The sequence below is a fragment of the Haemaphysalis longicornis genome, unplaced genomic scaffold, assembly GCF_048455015.1.
Source record: "Haemaphysalis longicornis isolate Haplotype H1 unplaced genomic scaffold, Haemaphysalis longicornis Haplotype H1 scaffold_1, whole genome shotgun sequence".
NCBI classification, from domain to species: Eukaryota; Metazoa; Arthropoda; class Arachnida; order Ixodida; family Ixodidae; genus Haemaphysalis; species Haemaphysalis longicornis.
In genome coordinates, this window is record NW_027526203.1 from 207,519,970 (window position 1) to 207,538,944 (window position 18,975).

At 45.1% G+C, this 18,975-nt stretch overlaps 1 protein-coding gene across 1 annotated transcript in view; it reads right to left on the reverse strand.

Annotated features, from left to right (window-relative positions):
• Positions 1–18,975, reverse strand: part of LOC144156877 (presequence protease, mitochondrial-like) — a 229,479-nt gene that overhangs the window by 173,711 nt on the left and 36,793 nt on the right. The window contains exons 8-12 of the mRNA XM_077688398.1: positions 17,023–17,149; positions 16,847–16,935; positions 12,887–13,015; positions 8,963–9,076; positions 2,865–2,961 (exon numbers count right to left, since the gene is read on the reverse strand). Of these exons, the coding sequence (XP_077544524.1) occupies positions 2,865–2,961; positions 8,963–9,076; positions 12,887–13,015; positions 16,847–16,935; positions 17,023–17,149 (556 nt within the window). The remainder of the gene's footprint in view (positions 1–2,864; positions 2,962–8,962; positions 9,077–12,886; positions 13,016–16,846; positions 16,936–17,022; positions 17,150–18,975) is intronic.

An 18,975-nucleotide genomic window follows, 5' to 3' on the forward strand; every position in this document is an offset into this window, starting at 1 on the left:
GCTGTGATTATTTCCTTTTTGGCATTTTATAAGCGCCAATTCAACAACTAAGGCGATAAATATGTGTCAACAAACTGTGCAAAGACACGCGAGCAGAGAAAATACGCGGGCAAGCGTGCTGCCTGGGATGAAGGGGGACCTAAGCAAGGAACAAAATGACGAAATGCCACCGCCGCAGTCAGCAAGTGTGGTTACTTTTCAGCGAAGCACATCCAGAACAATAACCAAAATCTCAATCACTTTCAGTACAAACGTTATGTTGATTTTTCTCTAGTAAAACGCTAATAAATGGCACTGCATGTCAAACCACATGGCCAGGCCTCTCAAGCTTGGACGTTCCCTGTCTTCCCTATAGGCGGCGTAAAAATCGACGCCCCACGTGACCAACCTAAAGCGCTGTTTTCGACCATCAAGCCCACCAGACGGCGCAGGCAAAATGTTACTTTTGGTATAGAATACAAAACATTCATTCCGTGACTCAAAGAGCCCACACAGTTCGCTTACAATAAGTTATTTAAAAATACTATTAACAAGTTCCGCATCAAACATTCGTTGAGCAAAAATGTACGCAACTTTTTACGAACAGCCGACTGGTGCACCACCTCGTTTCTGAATTCGCAACCACAAAGCCGCCAATTCAAATTGAAACCGCTGCAACGGCCGACCGTTTCAATGTGCGCGGAGCACCGGTTTCGTGACTGTTATTGCTGTTATGTGCTTTTGCGTCCATCAGTTGTTGAGAGGACTGGCAAAACACGGGAATTGAGTGCTTGTGGAATGACAAATGTGGGAAATTCCGCATCGGAAGGCAGCTGTCGAGGCCAGAATATTCGATTCTTCCAACAGAAGGTGAGTGTTATGCACTCCGCTAGAAAGACGGTGCAAAGGAAACCGTTGTCGCCGTCAATACTTCATTTGGGCCCTTCGTTCGAAATCTTAGCGCAAGTGAACGAGTTGTTATGGCAAAAAAAAAAAATGTTGTCACGAAAGCGACGTACAATTGCAGCGATCGAAATGAAATGATGTCCTGGCCTCTGTAAACTTGCGGATGTCAATAAACGATTTGTTCTCACTTGCTGCTCACTGTGGTCTGTGCCAGTCGAGGCCATCTGGTCACCTGGCGTAACATCACTTCACTAGCGCGGCGCAAGTAAACACGCGACCAGCGTGCCAGCCAGGAGCCAGCAGGAGCAGCCGGCCGGACTCGACGCCCCTTTCGCGCGCGGGAGGAGGAGAGTCGAGTCCGGCCGTGGAGCAGCGAGCCGGCGGCCGCCGTGCGAGGGCAGCCATGTTATTAAGGAGCTCAAGCGGCCTGTGCAAAAAGCATCCGCCATGTTTACAAAGCCGTGTTTACAGCGCCATCAAGCGGGCGTACTGGGTAGTTCACGACGCCGCCACTACGCTTTTTCTGGCACTACAGGCAAAGCTAGACCTTTGCTTCTCTAAAATCCTCCCTGTTCTGTGACATGGCGTCCTTTTTACAACACAAATTAAACATTCTATATACCTACTCCCCCCCCCCACCCCCCAAAGGTCCGTTTTTTTTTTGGGGGGGGGGGGGGGAGGTGGTAACCCTAGCAATGAGCCCGGTGAGGATGATGCCAGACTGGTTCACACAGCATTGACAAGCCCCACTGATTCCAGCTGGAGTAGTCGATGGAAGCTCATTGGCTATTTTAGGATTCTCTTTCTCTGTTCTTACCATCCTGGTGGCTGGGTCAAACAATTTGGCGACAACGGCAATGTGATAAACTTCATTTACAGAGTGCCCATTTGGGCTGCGGGTACCTGCGCAATGAAGAGCGCCATTCCCAAAAAAAGAAATTTGGCAATAGCAGCAAGAATTGTGGTTGCATACTTTTTTTTTCTTTGAGAGAGAATGTACATGAGCATGCATGTGAGTGTGTGTGTTTATGAGTGTGAATACAATATATTTTTGTGCAGGTTGCTGTCCACTTCATCTAAGGTGGGGTGTTTAAATTATCAGCATGTGAAATAGTGTGAGTCGATCCGAACTCCAGTCTCATGCTCGTGTGATTTATAAAACAGGCATCTCTGGGAAACAGGTTCATTGACGTGTGTGTGCACGTTGAAAATATGTCTGTAATTTTGAAAGAATGCTTTCAAAAATAGGAGAGCGGAAAATGTGCTCAGAAGTAAAGTCGGTGATACCATTTTTGTTTACAAGCAGTCATTGGAACGGCAAAAACCTGACCAAGAACACAAGGAAACGCAAAAATAATAATTAAAAAGTGGTATATTTTGTTTTTAAATAAATTTAGAACTTTCCTTTCAAGCAAGAACTAATTCATTTACAATTATCTTAACCATGCTCGCAGTACTTTCTCTTTGGAGTTTTAGCTGCAACAGAGACATACTATAGCTTGAGAAAGAAGTACGAGTCAAATGACACTAATAGGGGTCAACACATTTTTTTTACTACCGTTTGCTACTAAATAGACAAGCATTTGCATGCCTCAAAGTTTTTTTCTTCTGAGATTGAGCACATTCCCATTTTATTCAAAACCTTACAAAAAAAAAGTTTTTACCACATAAAGTTTTGTATTGGACTTATCCTACTCCTCTGCTAAATTTCACCCAGATGCATTGCTCTGTTTCCCTATATGTTTTTTTTTTTTTTTTTTTTCATGTGGTGGAATTTGCTGTATGAATATCTGGCAACCCTGTATATGCAAGACACGGCAAATAGGCTGCAAATGTTCACATAGCTCCAGCAATAGCATCTTTAGCCAGACTTCTGGCTGCTGTCCTTTCACAATGCCAAATTAGCCCAAGGAATATTTAAAACGGCCTCTTAAGATGTCACATCAAAAAAAAAAACCACAGAAGGAAACGTAGCTCACATAGTTCAACAGCAGGCCAAAGTTTGATGTCTGGTGCTTCAAACTCAGTTCAACTGAGTGAAGGGCAGCATCGATGCGTTCCTGCGAAAATCCGGTGCTGCCAGGAGAAAGGAAAGACATCAGAGGAGGCTCACAGAGTGGCAAAAAGATGGCAAACTAGCAACAAATGGGGCAGTTCAGAACGATGAAGGCCCACCACTAAATACTAAATACGCACGCAAGCAGATGTGCTCCCAAAAGAACGCCTTCACTTTATAGTCTCCTTAAATTTAATCATGTCCGAAAATTACCAACGGGGGAAGTATGGGCTACTTGGTGCCCTAAAAGCTCTGTCACTTTCAGCTCTAAAGAACAAGGGTAGCTGGGATACATTACCCTTTAACCCTTGTGGGAACGCAACCTTAGCGCGTTCCCTTTCGTTCCGATTCGCTGCACTGCTTGCTCCTCGCGGGAACTTGCTTGGCAAGATGTCAGTGAGGGGGATCTACCTCCTCGCTGAACGAGTGTCTTACGGCCAGCGAGAGCGCGCGGGATGCAAGCGGTGGGAGGTTGGAGCTCGGGAAGCGAGGCGTCAGGACGCGCCTGGTGACCTCCTTCCTTCGAAGATTGGGCAAAAAGGAGGGCGACAATGGCTGCTATCGGCATCCCAGCAAGGCAAACGCGAGCGTGCTGAGGCGCCCCGGAGATGACTGTTGTCGCGGTGAGTGTAACCTCTCGATTCCCTTAAATTGCCCAGGTGAGGAACTAGATCCTCGCCGTCAACCAGCTAGCCTGCATGCTCTTTGTACAGTGTAGACCATTTATAACGTAACCGCTTATAGTGCGGGACCGGATATAACGCGGGTTTTTGCGACCACCGGTTTGCCTCCCATAGAACTCAATGCATAAGCATACCGCTTAAGATGCGGTTGGCCGAAGCACAATACCGTTTATAGTGCGGTTTTTCGGCGGGTCTGCTGATCAACCGGCGCAGCTGAGCCATCGTTTTAGGGTAGCAAAAGAAAAAAGAAAAGATGAAATCGGCCATCTGACGCAGCGTGCACCCCTTGCCCTCCTCTAACGTAAACACCCAAAGAAAAAAAAAATAGGCACCCTTTAGTTCGCGCGTACCTGATAACCACAACTGTCCTTGCTTGGTGCACCTCGGAAGATAGCGACAGACTCCCCATCCGCGCGCGGAAAGTTTATTTTATTAATCGTGAACCGCATGGCCCGCTTTCGCCCACGAATCGTGCACATCGGCGGGGCTGTTCGATTTACCGTCTCGGACTCACCGCGGATAGTCCGCGGGTAGTCCGAGGATTCCCCGAAGCCATAGGGATACATGGGAAAATCGAATGTCAGACTGCTTCTCGGGGAGTCTGCGGTGAGTCCGAGACTGTAAATCGAAGAGCCCCGGCGTTGCGCGTGATTTTTTTTTTTTTTTTTTTTTTTCGGGCTTGTGTTGACGATTCCGCGCTCGTGGTGGCTTCTTCGCGTGGTAGTGGGAGGAGCCTGGTGACTTGCACCAATGGGGAGACGCGTACCTAATGGCGGGAGATTCGAAGCGCTCCGAGCCGGCTAGCCGCGCTAGAGATGTTTAGGCTTACCACCGCGGTATTTTTTGATGGGCGCTTTCACAAGCAGCGTGGATGGAAGTTTATATTCCACTTTTCGCCCACATTATTAGCTCTTTTCTTGCATGAGCGTCTTCGCTTGCGCACCGTGCGTCATTTCAGCGAGCGGTTAGAAGCGGTTGCTGGAACTGCCTGCACCGCTTCACGGCCAGTGCCGACGCCATGTTGCCGCCTCTTACCGCGCCGCCCACACCACGCCAGTTGTATTCGTGCTGGCGTGCACTGCACGTTTTCGCGATACCAAATCTACCACGCGGTTCACGCTTTAGAACGTTGTTGCAGATAAGCCACCACTCTTTCCCTTTCCGAACATTCGAGCCACGCGAAGCCGAAGATTTCCACCACCAGTACGTTGCGCTGATAAGCAGCCGCCTTCGACATCGTGAACACAAGGTGGGGTAAAAAAAAATGCCGCTGGTGTTCTTATCACGTCTTGCGGCATCTGTTCATAGACGCTAAAAACGCAGCCATGGTCTTTCAAAACACAAACACAAGGGAAGTTAATGCCGCGTTCGCTGTTTGTGAGACTCAGGGGTTTATGCAGACTTTCGATTTTGGGGGGGTGTCGGTGGGATGTTTGGGGGGTGTTGTATAAATCCCTAGGCAGGGTGCTTGTGGTTGTGGAATCTTTTTGGGGGGGTGTCGAAGTCCTTCTGGGGGGGTGTTAGGGGGGTGTGTATAAATCCCTGGTGAGACTGCGCTTTTGCCCTGCAGCAGCGGCTGATGTTAAAAATAATACGGAATATAGACCGTGCCTTCGTTTTTAAGTGCTGTGCGTTTCAGTGATGATAAATATACGTTGACTTGAGAGCTAGGTGGCGATGTGGTTGAATTCGCGCGTGTTTTGGTTATAGTGCGGTACCGCTTATAGTGCGGATTTTTGCGGCTCCCGCGGCATACGTTATAAGCGGTCTGCACTGTATGTTTAGTATTCAGTAATAAATGTCAATGAGCGAAAACACTTGTCGCTTCCTTTGTTCCGCCGAGCCACGGCCCGCCGCGGCTGGCGCGGTACAGCGCGCAGCCGCGGGGTGGGAGATAGCTTGCTAGCTGGGCAAAACGAGAAGACGAAGGCGGATTAGTCTCTCTCGTCGCCGGTTTTGCTGTTGCGTGGAAAAGTAACCAACCTACTTTTACCATGAGAAACCCCACACCCTTTAACCAGCAAAGCTGTGACGTGCGGCCAGTGTTTTACACATGATGCGTGGCCTACCCATTTCGAAGTATGTGCAGCCGGTATTTATCATTGCCATGATCATACTGCCCTGCCCGCACCACCGGCCATTATCGCTTGACCTGTTTGTTATTCACGCAGTAGCTCACTCCGCTACGATGAACCCAGCCTATCTGTCTCCCCTTACTTTTAGCTCCTTTCCAACCTCATTTTTTTCATGCGTGCGCATGAGGCAGCATCCGTGTGCACAGGAATGCTGGATTTTCCTCTCGACAACACACAACAATAGGACAGCTTAAACAATTACAACTAGCATGACAATCCAACCCTTCCAGCCCTGTCAAGTCATCATTCGAGATACAGCTATAGAAAGCAAGAGCAACCTTTTTTAATTAGTTCATTCCGGCTACACCCTGTGGCACGGGGTGGAAAGGGTCGAGAATAGGTGTGCAAATAGTGATCTTTGGTTTCGAAGCATATTCGAAGCGAATAATGATTTTGTTCGAATAGTTCGTTGCTAACCCAAGACAATTCTAGCAGTTTGCAATAAGCAAACTGAAATTTACGCTTTTTCACGCACGCTTCAGTAACTAGTGGTACATCGCTGGCACTGGCCTGTAATTTTAAAAGGGTTTGTGAAATTTTGTCAACGACATAAAGCAAACTTACACAAACTATACTTAGAGCCCCTAGCTTTCTGCGATTCCGTGATTCTGCGAAAAATCGCGGAATTAAGGTTTTCCCGCGGAAATCCAAAAAAACCTGTTAAAAGTGTGGCGCTACGTCCCCAAAACAATAGATTCGGTGAAATGTGGCGGAAAAGTGGTATTTTCTATTACTAATGGCAAAATAGTTATTATTTGTCTGCAACGTTTTCACTGTTGAAAATTTGAATTAGCATCTCCGTATTCCAACCTTATCAAATAATAAAAGTGGCTAAGTGGCGCAGCCTCCACCCGAATCAAGGGGCCTAGCCATAGCCACAGAAAGAGAACATCGCACACAACAGGACCCGTCAGATTGGAAACAGAATGAAGGGTGCAATGAGTAAAGCAGCTAGCAAGGCGCTAGTATACTTGTGACACTTGGATTCAAGAGTGTGAGGTGCTTGGATCCCTTGCAAGTTAGGTGTCTCTCAGAGACGAGATCAGAGTTTGGGGCCGTTCCTGGACTTGGGGAAGAATCCCTAGCCCTAGCTGCTGAATGGCAAGTGTACCTAAAGTCTGCCCAAGACCTCAGGTCTAGTGACAGGGACTTAGCACAATTTCTTTCTAAACAAGAAAAGCCAGGTGAAGGTTCTGATGTCCTGGCTTTCTGGGCTGGGATGGAACACCTGACACCAACACTTTCTTCCACTGCCCTTAAACAACTGTCAGTGCCAATCAACTCTGTTGACGCAGAACTCTGTTGACGCAGAACTCTGTTGACGCAGAAAAGTAATTCAGTCGCTATGGCGACATCGTGTCTCACAAGCGCCATTCTCTTGGTGAAGAAAGCACAAAGCATCACCAGATGCTCAGCCACAACAGCTTCTGTCAGTTTTAAATGAAATCTAGCATGTTAGGAGTCTGAAGTGTCTAAAAAATGAACTGTACATGTGCCTTATGCCTTTTCAATGTTGTCGCGGAATTTTGCAGATTCCCCTATCTAGAATCGCAGAATTTGAAATGTTCCACCGCAAAATGTAAGGGGCTCTAACTATACTGCTGCGTCTAGCTTTATTGATATATTTTATATGGGCACACCTTTCACCTCACGTGCTTCAGCTTTAGTGTAATGAGAGTATATATTTTGACAAGCTGCGATTAATTAACACTTTTCTGCTACACGTTCATGTCAGGTGTAGGAAGGAAATCCAGCATGTTAGACAAAGCAAAACATGAACAAAATTGGTCTTTTTTGTTAAAACCTCGCCAGCACACCCTCAGGCCATGTGTCACTTTCACGGTACAACCGCCGCGGTGGCTCAGTGTCTAAGGCGTTGTGCTGCTGAGCACGAGGACGCAGGTTCGATTCCCAGCCGTGGCAGCCACTTTTCTGATTGAGGCGAAAAGCAAGAACGCCCGTGTGTTCGAGATTTCGGTGCACGTTAAGGATCTCTAGGTGGTCAAAATTAATCCGGAGCCCTCCCCTACGGCACGCCTCATCGCCTGCGTTGTGTCGGCACGTTAATCCCTACATTCAATCAATCTTTCACGGTACATATATCGTATTTTTACAAAACACTTGTGTCACAAACATGCTCGCCATACACACAAAAATCTTAAATCTTAAAAGGGCATTTCATGCCTGATACAAACATGCCAAAATTGGGACAAAAGTGTGTGATAACAAATGCAGGGTTGGTTAACTTCGCGAGTGCTGTGGTGTCAATGCCTTCTTGACAAAAAAGCATTATCTCGGTGTCTAGGAGTGTGAAGCTAGACAAGTTCATTGTTTTCTTTATATGTCCCGTATGAAAAAAAGAACATTGCAGGTTTAAAAAAGATACACCTTTCATTCCATTTGGTTATAAAACCAGGGACTAGTGGACTACGTCTGTACATAGCTAGTCCTCATTATCTAGAGACTGTTTACTGGAGCAGCTTGAGCCACTACATTATCAGGATGCCAAAAGAGAAGAGGTGAGGAGGGAAGGGAGAAGTTAGCCCGATGCCAAGGAGATAAGTGAAGCTCCATTACAACCTTGCTCTTGCCCTTTCGCCACACATCACCGGTGCATTGCTGGAAAGCCAATCACCGTTAGTGGAAGAAGCCGGGGCATGCTCGTTGCGATCAATCACAGGCGCAAGTGTGATGCATCAGTGCCCAACAAGCTTACACTCATTTAAAAAATATAATTTACACGTGTTTCTATCATGACATTTTTCGCTGTCAACAAGGCATAATTTCATGTATCCGAGTACATTAAACTGCCCTTTAAATTTTCAACTTCAAAATATTAGGCAGTTTTCGAATAGTGTCAAGACAAATTGAGTATCAAGTTACGCTCTTCAATATCCAAAATTTCGAATATTCGCGCCCTCCAGTAGAAAATAATAGCAGAAGAGACTAGCACTGATAATTTTCTGGAGTGCGCTGAAACTACACTACTCAAATTTGCATAACCAACCCTCATGGAGAATCAAAATTTGGAAATGAGGGCTTTTTTCCCCATGAATTTAGAATAAATTTTTGCTATAAAAAGTTCCGTCCATTGTATTGGAAATTCGAGCTCACATTTTGACAATCAAGGCCCTGAATCAGAATTTGTAAGATTTGGCAGCCATGCAAAACCAACTTGACGGTTCTGTGTAACAAAGTCCTACCTGATGACTTCATCAAATGTCTGGGAGATGATGTCGGTCACCTTGCCAATGTCAGTCTTGCTCACTCCATGCAGGCCAACAGAGAAGAACGCCTCTTTCAGGTTGGCATCGTACCTGCACCACAGAAAGTTTCTCGGCGCTCTCAGTGGGTGCCACTTCTTTGCATGTACTTTAATCTTGCATTTGCTTTTGTGTGCTGAAAACTCAAATAGTGCTTCATAAACAACAATAAGATTAACTGAAGAACAGTAACATTAAAAAAGAAAGAACCACGTAAAAAACTAAGGTAAAGCTAAAAAGCATGCCAATGCGAAAAATTACATTACAAATTGACACCAATGACAAGAATGCGTGGGTGGCGAGAACTGAAACTCACATGCTTCAACATAAACAGGACCATATAAAGGAAAGGTAATCGGCTTACTGGGATGCTGTAACTGCAAAACTTGCTAATGGCACTAAATTACACTGATTTTTAATATCCTCCTAACTCTGATCTGCATAAAAATTTCAAATCTTTTGTCCATATCATCAAAATTTTACATTCTCATCTGTATCTACCCACTTGTGTTTTGTTTCATCAACGCACTTTTTTTCTCGGGTGTACAGTAAGTCCACAGTGGGTCCACAGCATATCCATGCAAGACAATGCAAATGGTGTTTAGTACGAGCACAAAGTTTATAACTGATGCACGTTTCAGAGGGGTCATTTCTTGAAGCAACAACTATTGGCTACATTTTTCTCATTGGAATGGTGTGGCCTACGTAGCCGGATGACGTCAAGCATGAAGAATGAAACACACAGCTCTGCTCACACACAATGCTGACCTTTATTTACGTTAAAGCTCCTAACAAGCGCCCCCACCCGTGTAAGGGCTCCCCCTAAGTCCACTGCTAATTTCAAATTTCCACGCCGATCCGGGAAAGCCTGGGGAGGCGCCCCCCTCCTTCGCTTCGCACCCTGAGATCCACTGTGCCCAGGCAACACTGGTGTGCCATGGCCAGTCCATAATCCAATCCAACACAATCCTGGTTAACAGCCCAATGCCCGATTTCTACACGCCATTTCTCATTTTTCTTTTGGCAGGGTCGATTCGAACGTGCATTCCTACACATGCATTCCTATACAACTTTTCTTTGGGAGTGACTCAGAAGAGTCTTTTGATCGTTTTGAGAGCAATGACTAACATTCTTTGGCAAAATATTAGGTTCATGCACGCTCCGTTATTTTCTCGCCGCTTTTCCGGTGCCTAAAGGGGGGCGCTTGCCACTGTTGACGGCACTGGACTTTCTCACCTAAAGGGAGTAAAGTTTGAAGACAGTTTGATGGACGTCATGACACAGAAGAAGCAAGCCAAGCTCACAAACTTTTCTCAGACCAAATAAAATGTAGTGGTCGTTGCAATGAGTTTCATATTTTCCATGCTACAGTCTAATCCCGCTACAACGAAGTCCGCTTTAACGAAATTTCCGCTTCAACGAAATATTTCCAGTTCCCCGTCAGCTAGCCATAGAAGTCAATGCAACAAAGTCCTCGCCACAACGAACCATTTGTCTGGTTTGCTTTCGCTTCAACGAAATTTTCGATGATTTGGGCTGGGTTTGGACAATTATTTTACAATAAAATAAGCATAGCGCCAGCTATCTGTAACTTTTTGTACATTCTCAGCGCTTAGTTTCGCCGAAAACATGCGCGGTGCGCCCACACTGCCACCCAAAACAAAAACAAACTCACAGGTGGACGCCATTGTTTGCTGGTGATAACGATGTGGCTGGCTATCTCTGCGCGAGGCACAGCACAGCACCGGTTCGCCAAGCCAGAGCTATAGCCAATCCGTATCCAGTTGAAATCGCACGATGTGATCTGCATCCGCTGCTGGCGCAGCGCCGTTATGTGTGTGTTCTGAGCAGCTGTACTTGCAGTTTTCCTTCTACAATTTTTCAAAGTCAAAAGCAAAAATAATGTTTTCTTGTTTAGTCTTGATCCCGCGTCATCCTATCTTAGTCGCGAGAGCGCGGTCGCTTTAAATGTTAGCGCGCGCGACTTGCCCGCCCGCCGAGGTCAGTTGCTGCCGCGCCTAGTCAGACGATAAGGTAACGGCGCCGTTCCTGCCACAAGCGAGAGGGGGCTTCCGACGGCCTATTAGCTATCTGCAAGTAATCAGCTCGGTGGAAACGCCTTGTTGTACAGCAATACGCTTTGCGCATGCATTTGTTCGTTTCTTCACCTCTGCCCTCCTCCTTAGTATCGCGCTCTTTGCGTGCTGGTAAAAAAACAGATAACCATTGGCATGTTTGTTATGTGAATAAACAAGACGTTACTGCGCGTCTCCTTTTTCTAAACGTTTTATTATGCTGCCAATGATGCGGAAATATCCGGGGCTGTTTTTTTTGCCCTTCCGTGCTGTGTTGGGGCAAATTTTGCCTCAACGAATTTTCGCTTCAACGAAATTTTTTGCACATCCCGTCAATTTCGTTGTAGCGGGATTCGACTGTATGAGGAACAAAGGAGCAAGCTACTGCTTGTCACGATCTCAGAGAGCTTTCAGTGATGTGCGGAGCTTCAGATAAGCTTTGGATAGGCATAGTGTATACTTTGAATTATCAATATATGGAACTATTTCCTGATAATGTTGGAGTTCAATATATCCAGGATCGAATGTACATAGATAGGCCATATGGGTCACATAAACATTGTACACACTGCACCATGCCACAGCATACGTGGTGACATTATGGTGACATCTGTTCAGTCTGTGAGACGATGTGGTGCAGTGCGGACATGTGTAAACAGCGGTTTGGTTGCATGGTGCTTCTTATGAAAGAGCAGGGTTGGCGTGGGTATACGTGTTGCTCCTAGTATGAAGTGCGCGTTCAGAGATGAGCTGCTAGAAAGAACGCATATGCCGTCTGACAATTCTTGCTCGGCAACGCGTGCGTTCCACCAGGGCTGCACCCGAACGCCGTTTTCAAGGCACAACCCCAAGGTGAGGAAGAGGCTCCGTGAGCAGCGAGCAGCCCTCACTAGGAAGTTTGTTTTTGGCGTCGTCTAGCATGCTTGAGACTTATCAAGAGCACTGTGAAACAGAAAGAAAGCCGCAATAAAAAAAAATTGTGGTCATGTAAAGGTATAATTGGCTGGAAAACCGAGGCTGAAGTTTATGTTGGTGAAAATGCACCACATGACTGTCTGAATGCTGTTTTTATGCCAAGATCTCAGTCCCACTCGTCGGGATCATACTAGAAAACACGCTCAACAAGCAATGACAGCAAGCATGTCAAGAGTATGAATAAGGGTCCTTGACAGCTCCAGAGCAGAAAAGAAGAGGCCTAGGCTGGAAGCAATTGCCAGTTAGCAGTGTAGAGTGACAGAAGATGCAATATATGCCACGGGAAACTACGACTGATTATAAGCACCTCACAAATTAAATAATATGCTTTCAAATCTTTGAAACCGTCTTTTTCAATTTGGAATTTTCAGACAACTTAATGTTTAGGAGAGCTATCATTTGTATACTGCACAGCCAAAACTTTTTTTTAAGGTGGTTTCTAGGCTAAAATGTTGCAAGGAACAAGATAAAGTACTCATTGTTTCATTTTCGCCTTATCTAAGAGCAAAAAAAAAAATTCTCGATTTGTGAAATGCAAAGAAAAAAATTAAGCAGTTTTCAGGGGTGATATTACTAAAAAAAAAGGGCATGGAACGCCAACTGGTGATCCTTATCTTCAAACTATAGGCTGTCCTAAAGTTACCTGCAAAAAAAAGGCTATAATTTTGTATTTTTGAAGTTATAGTTACCATGATGCTGGTAATAATGCTCAGATGCTCATCATGGTGTGCATAGCTTCATACACAATTGCACTAGAATAATCAAATTTTGAATACATCTATTGGCAGTGGGGTGAAAAAACGCACCGACTCACCCAAGTGATGGCGTGTAGTCAGCACCAATCCCAGCCTGAAGAAGGTTTTTGTAGAAAGGCGAGTTGGGCCCATTCACCAGTAGGTGGCTCAGGATAGACATAGCGAACGACTCCCTGGTGTCTGTGATGCTGGGGATGCAGAAGTGGTGAAGGGGTGAGATCAGCAGGCCTCACACTGCCTCAAACAGGCACGACAGCCTCCTCGAAGATCTACTTAACTCATTCAGAACCTCAACAGTTTATCTAGCTCGTTTATGACCACATAACTGATATAGAAGCATATTACCATTTCTAGTCGAGCAGAAAACGAAGTACGAAGTGCTTATGCAGGTTGGAAATGGGTTACCTACTGGAGCAATTTAGTCGCTCCTATCGCCCCCCAAACTTACTGCTTGCTGCCTTCCCCCCCTCCATTACTGAAAACATAGGAAGTCTAAGGCACCCCCTTTCGAAAACTTTTTCGGTTACAGCGCAGAATCAGGTTACAGCACAGAATCTGGTTATAGCACTAAATTTGGTTGCAACACCCCAAAGTGCGATTACTCACTTGTCTTTGCAGGAAAAGTGTTTCTCTATGGCAAAAGAATAGAAATGTGCTGGAGTTCAGCGCGTGTAAAAGGAACACTAAGCAGGAGAAGATAAAACAAGGTTTTTATGCCAGAGAAAGTACTAATGGCCTTAACCCTGGTGCTGATTTGTTCAGTATTGGCCAGGAGATCATCCTACAGGTGGCACCGCTTAAGTTAGGGGGCACCACGGTCAAATTTCTATAGAGGGGAAAGAAACAAAAATACATGGGTTTCTACAGGGCACTAGTCAGTCAAACTAGATTCCTTTGATGTACGGTGAAATTATGCGCAGTGGGGCAGTTAAAATCAACAAAATACACATGAGGCGTGAGCCTGCATCGCTTTCCGCCGCCGAAATCCCAACGCAAGCTCTGAATATCAAAGCTAAAATTTTAAGGGAACGTTGGACTCGGTCTGTAATACACCTCAGCGCAGAGTGTTTCAGGCACATCTCAGACGGAAATGATAATAACAGCACAGAAATCACCGCAGACATGAAAAGCTGACCCAAAATGTTTTACAATCATTCGCGGCAGTGAATAGACAGTGACTTAAAAGAACAGCTGTTCCGTCGGACAACCTGCCTGGTGTGAACATGATAAGCCACCGAAAGTTGCACGTTTTCCGAGAAATCGCATTGAACATTCCTCCTTATTGGGCACAAAAGAAGTTTGGCTCAACGGCACTTTTGATGAACCCTGTGTGTACATAGAAAGTACTACAGAAGGGTGGCAAGTTGGGCTAGTTGCTTCATAGTGACCATATCGAACATGCAGCGCAAAAAAGGACAGGACAAAAGAAGAATTAACGACGACACAGCGCTGAACTTGCAACAGAATTTTATTAGAAAAAATACACATATATATATACTCAATTCTGAAAATCCACCTGGCTTCCTATCATGTCACCAGCGATTGAAGCAAAAGGACAGCGTTGTGAAACTACACCTTCCAAATACCACACAATACACACTGCACCAGACAATAAAACAAAATTCACTCCATCACCTTGGCAAACGCGATAACATCACTGACAAAATGCACGTGTTTCACAACGCTGTACTTTTTCACAATGCTGTACTTTTGCTGCAATTGCGGGTGACATGATAGGAAGCCACGTAAATTTTCAGAATTGGGTATATATGTGTGTTTTTTCAAATAAAATTTAGTTGCCGAGTTCAGCGCTGTGTCGTCGTTAATTCTTCTTTTGTCCCGCCCTTTTTTGCGCTGCATGCTTGATATGGTGTACATAGTAAGTTCCATACCTAAGAATTGGGTCGCGAGTCAGTGCCGCAATTTATAAGGCCCCGCTTGCGAAGAAGATAGATACCCCACAGTGCACGCTACGCCGAAATGCAACTTGAACATGCTAAAAGCTGCTCTCAAAATATTTTGTTCGCTAGCAACCTTCGCTTCAAAACAACGCACGCGACAAAGGTCTAAAAAGGCGTTCACTCCATTAACAACGCGGACAAGTAACATTAGCGCCTGCCACCTGCAGCGCTCACGCCACAGGCCCCCCTTAAAACAAGCTCATGTTTCCAAGATGAAAGCGCTGATGAACAAATGCCAGGATACGGCTCAGCGAACTTACAAAAAAACAAGCATAGAACAATAACACAGAAAGATTTTTTTTAATTTTGCACCTGTTGCGCAACAGTCACGACCTCGATACTTTCAGGTAGCAATGCAAAACATGCTCCCAGCACGGACAGCAACCCGTAATCTGCACAAAATAGGCAGCGCAACACGTACCACACACTATAGTGTGAATTGGTATCCAATGGTCATTAGACGTCGCCGCACGGAGAGCCAGCAATGCATATAAGACGGGCGACCTGACACGTAGACAGTGATGGGAATAATCGCGAGAAGGACACACCATACAGTTTCATAACTCTATGGGACACACAGCTAACTCAACGGGCGATAAGCCCAGACCTTTCGCGTAGCCTTAGCACGCCGAGAAAACCAGTACGTTTCAAACAGAAGCTGTCGCCATGACACCAACGCTCACTGGTCTAAACAATCATACGACCCGTGGCTCTGTCTACAAATAAATGCCTACAAAGAAAGACAAGTTGACATTGAAGCAGAGAACGATACCGAGGGGGGAGCTGGCCGCCGCCTCTACCCCCTGCCATCCCTTTTCTTTCCCCAGCACTCTGCACTAATTGGATTGTCGGAATCAACACAAACACACAAGAATGCCGGAGGTCACTGCTTTTATAGTTTCCCTCTCCTGAACGACAGCATGCGAAGAAAGCGCGGGCAGCCGTTAGGGCAGTTCGGTGGCTCCTAGAGCCGCATGCGATTAGTGAACTTGGCGAAGCTTCTTTTCATGCATATATAACCAGGTCGTATTTGCGCGTATATAGTCCGCGAAAGCCTGTGAAAGTATTATAACTCTGCCACCTTAAGCGGCTACTGGGTGCGACTAAGTTCAGGGTGGGAGACCAAGTTTTGCACCAGTCCGGGAACCAGTACACGGACGCGAATGCAGTTTCTTATCAAATTGAAATTTAATTCGGATGCCGAGAACTAAACAACATTGGAGAATTCGCTCCTCTGTTTCTTCTTTTAGTAACTTTTCTGGTGCAGCAGTTGTACGGATTCTCATAGCCATGGTAAGAATGACTGAGTGCGGCTGCTCTCGTAGAGACACAGCGGAATGTCAGGTAAGTGGGGTTTTAGTTCAAACAAAACGCTGTAAAACAACCAAGAAAATCTCCTCGGGAAATGTGTACAGTTGGAGTAATTCTTTCAGATCAACATACTATACTCAAAAGTGCTCCGTAGAATTACATAAACAGCTAAATATCGTTCTCCAGAAATATACGGTACGTCTTCGACCATGTAAAAAAGCCTGTGTTGTCTGCTTTGTTTCCCCTCTATGCAGCTTCTTGTTGGCGCCGCTAGGGGCGCCACTCTAAAATCTCCTCCCCTTTAGCATGAAAAAGTGGATGACCTTCTGAATACATTATCAGTAATGTGCTTTTGAAAACAAACAATGTATCCGTAAGAAGCTTTGCATACAATTAACAACACAGGGGGGTACTGGTGTTGAGGATCGCAACTGTTCTTCAGCTTTCCCCAGAGGTGTTCTCGTGATAGATTTCAACAAATGTGCAGCTCAGCTGAGGCTTATACCTCTCCAAAACTGAGACAACGCACAGCAAACAACAACTTTCAATCTACTTCAAGGCATACCGAGAAAGCTAACTAAATGTGGCAGCTCAATTAATCAAAGATTATTCTAAAGCTTGATGAAATGAGAAAAAAAAAAAAGTACAAGTGTCTCAAGCACACAAACTGCAACTGGGGGCAAGATAAGAAGTGAAGGAAATGCAGATCCATGCCACACCCTGGCATAAATGTGATTGGGAACTTACTCATTCATTGCATAAGTGACTGCCACGGTTGACTGTTTCGCTGGGTTGGCGGCCAATGGGTCTGGTACACAAGTCATGGTCTCAGTTCTCTGCAACATACGTACATTCACTCAACAACACATCAAAATGTCTGCACCCAACAGCAGCTAAAAAGAGAGAGAGAGACATTCACTCACGGGTTCCTGCCACCTTGGCTCTGGTGGTACGGTGTGAGTGCAATCAATTTTCTCAAACTTTGACAAGGCCAGTTCATCAATGAGAGACAGCGTTTTGTCCAGGGGAAAGTCGCCATAGGTGAGAAACCTGGTGATTATAAATAACACGAAGCTTTCGTTGAACCCTTTTGTTCATCCGTTCAACCACGACAGCATGGGATCGCATGAAAGGACTCTTCTTTGAATACAATCTAGTCCACTTATAACAATACCCAAGTGCCAAGGAAATCCCATCGTTGTAACCGATAATTGCTATAAGCGGGTTGCGAAATAAAAAGACAGAACAGAGCTCAAAACATTTTATTCGCATGCCAGCAAGGTCGTACTACTACTAATTTGCGGAAAAGAAGCCACAGTCGGTCACCTTTGATTGCTGCGTGTGAAGCTAGCGCAAATCTTTTCCAAGAGCATCTTTAGGTGCTTCACCTAGCTGAGGTAAATGTTCTTGGAGGAAAAAAAAGTCCTTGAGGGACTGTGTCACGCATTGGGCCTCGTACGAAGACGCTAACTGAGTAGGCTTCACAACCGCGTCATTAGAGTCATCACTGTTGCACTTTTCGTGCACAATATCACCGGATTCGATCGTTATATCCGATATCGTGGCCCTGGAGCATTGTAATAAGCGGTTTATTTTACCATAGAAGGAATACAAAAGTTGACGGTGCCATAGCTGTTCATCGTAATATCCGATATATTGTTATAAACGGTACCGTTATAAGTGGACTCGACTGTATAACTAAATTCATAGCCTTGAAATCGTTGAAACAAACCATCACAGGCCTGTGAAATATACGCATAAAACAAGAATATAAACAGACATCGCACGGACACCAACAAAATTATTAGACTAATGTGTTTTGCTGCTACAGCCTTTAGGCGCCACTTTGCTACTACATTTAGCCCCTTCCTGCCCAACAAGAAATTGGTAGAAATAAGAACTAATTGTGAATCCTTACCTGACCCTAATAATGTTTCGTAAAGCTAAAATAGAAGAATCTGAGTATTTGAAACAAACCAAACAAACACGTGTGGGCTGGGCTTCTAGTACAGTCAAACCAGACTATATCGAACCCGTTTACATCAAATTATTATGTATATCAAACTATTTTTGGTCACAGTATATTGGCAGTGAGAATATATAGCAAAAATTATGCCTGTATCGAACCAAAATACCAGCGACACCCGATATACAGGGGGGTGCAACAGCCCAAACAGGATTTGGAGCAATTTTTGGAGCAGCAAAATTTTGGTTTTGGAGCAGGGAATTCCAAATTTGAAGCAGGTTATGGTAGAAAGATATCTTTTTTTAGAGCACCAAATCCTAAATTTGGAGCAGTTTATTACAAAATAAGTGCTAATAATTTAATGTCAGTGCAGACATGCTTTGGCTTCAGTGGACAAAGTTGTGCAAAATTGACCAACGAATCCTGCAGGCAGCTACAAAGCAGGTTCATCTAAATGCCTAAACTGTTTACAAGATCAAGGATCAAGCAAAGAAAGAAAAACAAAAACAAAAGAGAATGTTGTAAAAACTGCAAATGATATCTTTATTTGTACTCGAAAGTGCCCTCATAAATGGCCAGTCCTAACCTAACTGTATAGCAAATAGCTTTTCCGCCTAAGCAGCACCTGGCTACAATAAAAGCAAATATTACAAACTGTTCTTCAATACCACCAGAAGGTAAGTAGCAGCAGATAAATTTCTTATGCAAACGTCGTTGGCATTACATGAATACTTTGCTTTTGACGCTTTCTTTTGGTTCGGCAAGCTATTTAAGAGTCTGCTCAAGGCTTCCGACCATGGGTTAGTTTTGTGTAGCGCATCGCTTACTAAGCTCACACCGTCAGCACACGGGCTCTTGCTGTATGTGCCGGACCAGCGCATTTGCCGTGAACAATCCGCAACCACTCTGC